Source organism: Stegastes partitus, unplaced genomic scaffold, assembly GCF_000690725.1.
Source record: "Stegastes partitus isolate 25-593 unplaced genomic scaffold, Stegastes_partitus-1.0.2 Scaffold359, whole genome shotgun sequence".
In the NCBI taxonomy this organism is placed as follows: domain Eukaryota; kingdom Metazoa; phylum Chordata; class Actinopteri; family Pomacentridae; genus Stegastes; species Stegastes partitus.
Genome location: NW_007578090.1, coordinates 332,267 through 338,266, shown reverse-complemented (window position 1 = coordinate 338,266; position 6,000 = coordinate 332,267). Strand labels below are relative to the sequence as shown.

General features: G+C 39.0%; 1 protein-coding gene across 1 annotated transcript; it reads right to left on the bottom strand.

Annotated features, from left to right (window-relative positions):
- Window positions 1-623: 623 nt before the first annotated feature.
- On the bottom strand, window positions 624-1,814 carry LOC103359212 (gastrotropin). The gene is made up of 4 exons (XM_008284446.1): window positions 1,702-1,814; window positions 1,446-1,606; window positions 1,262-1,351; window positions 624-920 (listed from the first exon to the last, which is right to left on the bottom strand). The coding sequence occupies exons 1-4, from the start codon at window positions 1,766-1,768 to the stop codon at window positions 861-863; spliced, it is 378 nt and encodes a 125-aa protein (XP_008282668.1). The 5' UTR covers window positions 1,769-1,814; the 3' UTR covers window positions 624-860.
- Window positions 1,815-6,000: the final 4,186 nt, after the last annotated feature.

The following is a 6,000-nucleotide window of genomic DNA, read 5'->3' as shown; positions in this document are numbered from 1 at the left end:
AAAAAATTCTGAATACAGTGTTAGCATATTGGTAAATCTCATATACAACATATTAAAAATAAGATGGCGGCGCGCAGTGGTGCAGCGGCTTCTCGAGCTCCCGGTACTAAACCGTATTTAGATACTTTAGCGGCCGCCATTTTTTCAATACACAAATATTTAGTGTTTCACCGCTAATTTCGACTTTCCTATTTAATGTTTACATTTTACTGTAGCACACTCATTTTTTACTATAGTACACTTATTTGCTTGTGTTTTTACCTTGCTTGTATCTTTGCTTACATGCTGCTCTTGTTTTACCTTGTACTTATTATTTATTAGGCTTTTTAAAAACCGGGACCTGAGTACCGATTTTCGTTTAACAAACATGTAAATGTGAGCTGGCATGACAATATAAGCTCCTTGAATCCTTGAACACATAAGCAGGTACCTAACTGTACATTCCTCTGTGGAACGACCATTTACACATAAAAACTGTACGTTTTACTTAAGATTAAAAAAAAATGTTTGAAGGATGTCATGTAAAATCCCGGGAAGATTCTTTCATTTGTCTCAAGAACTATTATGACAAGATCAATGCGTTAAAAGTAAAAGAAAACCTTATCATGACTTAGACAACAAGCTCCATTTAAACTTCTTTTTAATTGGATCACACATTAACACTGTTAGAACTGTTTCATCAATGTGAAAATACATGACATGATGTAGTTTCGCCACTTCTGTGAAGTTAAATTAACAAATTTCAGTCCTGTGAGGCCAAGAGCTGTTCCACGTGCTCCTCACAGTAGCCGGAGCAAACTCTTTTCATGATTTACCTTCCGCAGCCTCTTTTCCTCTGAAGCATGTTGAGTCTCGCAGCATTAGATCCTCTTGTTGATTCTTTTAAAAGTCACACCCTTCTCTCCTGGAGTTACACAAGTCTGCACAGCACGGTGTGGGAAAAAGAGAAGTGAACATGATGTGGGAACACAATTTCAGAAACTGGAACTTATATTGAGGTCATTAAAGTTATGAGTAAGCATTAGTACACTGTGAAAGTCACATTTTATTTATTTTTTTTAACCCATAATTGTAAATGTTGCTGCACTTCTTTTTTTCTTTTTTTAACAAAACCTGATAAAATGTGGTCATTCAATAGCTAGAAAGTGTCATTTTTCAGATTGTTCAAACAGATTTTGTTCCCTCATATCAGTTCAGCTTGTTATTATGTCACAAAAAATTGACATGCAATCCCAAGTAAATAAATGGTTGCTTCTCTTACCATGACTAGCTTGTCATCAATGATCTCTGCTGTAAAATGGTACTGAGGAAACTGTATTGTAATCTTTCCACCTTCCATAGTTACAGGCGCCTGTAGGGCACAAGGACAAAAGGTCACAGACAGCTTAGTTGCAACACTGGGTCAGATTTTCTAGTAATTTCTCATTTCCTTCTCATGAACCCACCTTGAACTTGGCGCCCGTCATTGTCGCCAGCTCACACTCCTGACCAACAGTGAACTTGTTCGACCAGGTCCAGTTGGGGATGGTTTGTGTCCAGGTGAAGTCGTTTCCATCCTGGGCCACCTCTGTTACCACTTTGTGGTCGGTCTTGGCGCTGAGAAGCCCTGTGACAAAAGTTCCCCCCAAAAAATCAGCAAAGTTTCAATGACATGTGACTCATATGAACCCACATGCTGCAGCTGAAGCATCAATGACTTACCGATCACTTCCAGAAACTCCTCGTAGTTCTCTTGACTCTCGAGCTCGTATTTTCCAGCGAACGCCATGATGCTGAAGAAGAAGCAAAGAAATAAGGAAGGAATTTATGAGTCAAGAAAGGAGTGGCCTGTTTGCAGATACTCTCCTCTTTCTTTGCTCCCATGTGTCATCCCCACATGACTGTGAAAAAATGCTGGTGGTGTTTTTCCAAGACATAATTGTCACATTGTTTTAGCGCTAAAAAAAATAAAGTATGTCTCTGCTCCTGTCGGCATGCGGTTTTTCCAGCACCTCTGCGATGTGAACGACACTTGGTCTGCAAGTTTGAGCATGTGTAGTGCAGTGAAATGCTCAGAACATAGTATAGGGCTCATGTTTCTAATATCCTTTAAATAGAAGTCATGTAGGTCTTTTCAACTGTTGGAAATCTTTGTGCTTCAGGGCTTCATGTGACGAAATAACTTTCTTGCGCTGAAGTTAGCAGCCGCAGTTAAAGCACTTTATATTTCCTGTTGTGAGCTGTCTGAAGAACTGCAATAAAATAAATAAATTAAAAAAAAGAGACCAAAACAACCTTCAAAAACATCTTTACCACCCTAACCCTGCACACAATGAACATAACTGTGGGCTACAATTATGGCTGAACAATTGGCATTTGAGCAATTTGTCAGAGCTTGATTGACAAAGATTGTTTGCTCTGTATACTGTCAGAAAACAATGAAAAAAACAATCCAAATGTTCACATTTTGCTTGATTTTTTTGACATGCCATCTGAGACTAAAATGTAAAAAATAAAATAAAATCTTGCAGATTAACAGAAACGCTGATTTATTCTGAAGTTATTCAGGACTTCTTGCCAGCTCGATGCTGCTTCCTGACCAGAGGGTCTCTCACCTCGCACAGCGGTGGCTGCCTCATCATTTGATGTCAAACGGAATGTGTGAATAGTGAAGGAGAAATGTGGGAAGTGTCTGAATAGAGCTGTGAGATAAGAAAAAGGTAGATTAGTTGAGGTCTAGACCTTTTCCTTTCAGGTGGAATCTGTGAGAGAAATTGAATAAATGCCTGTGAAAATATGGAGCTCTTATTTATCTGCTACTCTGCTACCTGTAACTCTTGTTTACCTTCTGACCTCCTTTATTCATTCCACTCTTGCTCGCAGAAAGTGGATGAAAAGACAGTTTCCGGAGAAAAGTCTGTCTCCCTAAGTGCACCGTGGAAACTAATCAGATAACAGCATGTTCCACATTTAACACATCCAGTGAAAGAGTAACGACTTGAGCACACTAAAATACATTTGTAAGGTCTATACCTTACCACTTATGTGATGACATATGTTGTAAACTGCGCTATACAAATAGAATTGAACTGATATATATATGTGTGTGTGTGTGTGTGTGTGTGTGTGTGTGTGTGTGTGTCAAGCATAGATATGTATAATACAGGCTAGATGTCTTGATTCGGGGCAGCTCTCTGGTGGAACCTGTGGTACGTGAAGGAAGGTGAGTGATCTGCACAAACGGAAATACTCTCAGTTTCCTACGGTTTGGTTTCCTACAAACGTTATTAAGTGGCTACAATTCAAATTACAAAAATACAAATAAAATAAAAACAATAATTCAAATTGTTTCTGGCTGTGAGAGTGTAACATAATTATCCATAAGTGCAGTGTTATAGCTACACCTCTGACGTTTATAACAAACCAAACTGTGGTAGAAAACTGAGCAGGTCATGGTTATTTAAAAAGTACATGCAGCACTACAACACAATGTTATGGGTAAGCGAGCGGACCGAATCAAGATGGCTGCCAGTGTGGCCGTGCGATTCCACTGGCTGACAGCGCGGACGAGACATCTAGCCTTTATCATATATATCTACGGTGTCAAGGCCCAGATTGGAATCTGTCCTGAGTCAAGATTGGGCCGGCCCATATCAGAATTCTATTCTAGGCCAACCTGGAATGGAATCTTCATTTTTTTCCTACGAATTCCTAGATTGGAATTCTGATCCTGTCCAGCCCAGATCAGAATCTTGGCACCAACCTGGCCCAGATTAGAATTCTGATCTTGGCCGGCCCACATTGGTATTTGACTTGCTGGCCCAGATCAGAATCTTGGAATTATTATTAGTCACATGGGGTGTTGACAAACATGCACGATTCAACAAACACACACACACACACACACACAAATCTTTTAATACTTTACAAATTATAGAATTTAAAGCAACAATAAAGCAATAATACAGTATAAGAAAACTACTTCTGATCCAGAATCGGGCCGGATTCCAATCTGGGCCTTGACATAGTTTTTCTGGCTCAGAATGGGCCTTTAAAGGTCAACTGCGTCCATGTGCAGTAAAGACAACGAGTCTGTGTCCCCTTATTTGACAGAAATGTCAATTCATGCATTTTCCTGTTATTTCTGACCATTTGATCATTGAAATGTTCGAGGAAATGAAACTACAATAGTAAAACTGGTTAAAAAAATATGTTCTCAATTCCTCTCAAAGATTATTGCCTGACGTTTATGGACATATTTACAACACTCTTGTCCTTAAGGACTATTCGCTTATGATGAGTTCTGGTGCTTTTCACGTGTTCATTAGTGATGTATAGGTGCTGGCAGGAGATGGATGTTACTGTTGGACAGAGTCAGGCTAATTGTTCAGTCTCTCTGCCCAGATAAATCTTCGTGAACAGACTTTAGAGTGATAAATACGTCAAGGTGATTTTGACCATCTATTGTTTTTCGAATGTCTGTAGTTGTTTGTGCTTCTAAAGTGGATGCTATTCTGTGTGGACATGGTTCACAGCAGCCACTCAACTTCACTGATCTGGTGCCGACTGGCCTGCAGACTATTTTCTAATTCAATATGAAAATAAACTGATTCACACAGGGATTTTTTTAAATGTTTGTTTATACAGTAAGTGTTCAGTAATTTCCCGTAGCTGTTTCTCAGCTGACTTGAAAACCAATCATTTCAAAGAAAGAATTCATTTATTCATTAGATCGGATAAATATCATTGTTTGTTTGCTAACTGGCCTCTGGCTGTGCGTGCTTTTACAAAAGTGGCCTCCAGGCAAAATAGAGTTGAATATCCCTTTTTCAGAATGATGGCTTCTCTCTTCTTTCATATTGTTCATTTATTTAAACCTCACACAAAGCAAACAGATTGACTTGTAGAGGAGAAATCAGTATTTTGCATTTAGCAGCTACAACTACATTTTACTGCTGCGTTTACAAACTTTGCTCGTTTATATACAGCATAAGAAGGCTATATATTAAGTTTGTGTTTTTGTATTCGTTTTATGTCTCAGCAGAGTTTGTAGCCCACACATCTATCACCTGGGCTGCTTCTGAATCAGTTCCTCCTCCATGTTCCTCCTTTAACTCCTGAATGATCTGCACCTTCTTCACTTTTTCCATCATTCTGTTTCTACTCTTGCATCCAGAGTTTCTTCCTCGCCCGTCTTCGATATGACGACTCTGTTTCGAAGGTCTAGTGTCCTGAGATGTGCTGAAGCTTAACATAGTGTCAAACACTAGTCGTATATCAACAAATGAATGCTGTCTGGTTGCAGACTACGAGCTGTGTTTCACTTAACTTAAACTATTAACAACAAAGCAGAAAGACTCGCGTAAGGGCTCATAACTAACCTACTTTCCAGCCTTTCATTCGACACAGAAATATTTTTGATTAGCATCTTATATGTCCACTAAACTCTGATTCCTGCCTCCTGGCTGCAGCACAAATCCCTGCACAGCACGAGTGAGCGGTGGATGGATGTAGCTCAGTGTTATTGGGATTCACTGGCCAGACATTGTGATGCAACATTGCAGTGTAAAAAAACAAAAAGCATGTGATATTCTAGGTTTTTGCAGATGAAACTGATGAAGACTAATCTCACTTTTAGGGCACTATACGGTGTAAGGTCTGTGTAAATGCTATTTTAGAATTTTAAGAGGTTGATGGTGTGTTTAGCCTCCACTACAGTCTCGAAATATTATCCCGGTCATGTTGTCAGGTTATCTCTGCCTAGAAATGAGACTATAAATTAGCTTTTTAGAGTTTAACCAAAGCTACAGACTAAACGTCAGGGTATCTTGACCTCTGCTGCACTGATCTTGATCATTTAAAAACAAAAAACAAAAAAAAACATACCTCTCTAACTAAGAAGTCAGCTAGGTATTGGTTCCCTATAATGAAAGCAAAACAAGAAAGTCCTCCCTCCCAAGAAAAACAAAAGGGCCAATACACAATGATCATTTTGAAATCAAGGTAAGCTTTTTTGTGTTT

Excerpts from the sequence above, each read along its gene's own strand:
- LOC103359212 (XM_008284446.1), bottom strand. The coding sequence starts at position 1,768 with ATGGCGTTCGCTGGAAAATACGAGCTCGAGAGTCAAGAGAACTACGAG. Across the intron at positions 1,352-1,445 it reads TGACGGGCGCCAAGTTCAAG|GCGCCTGTAACTATGGAAGG; the intron begins GTGGGTTCATGA and ends TGTGCCCTACAG. Across the intron at positions 921-1,261 it reads TTGATGACAAGCTAGTCATG|ACTTGTGTAACTCCAGGAGA; the intron begins GTAAGAGAAGCA and ends CGTGCTGTGCAG.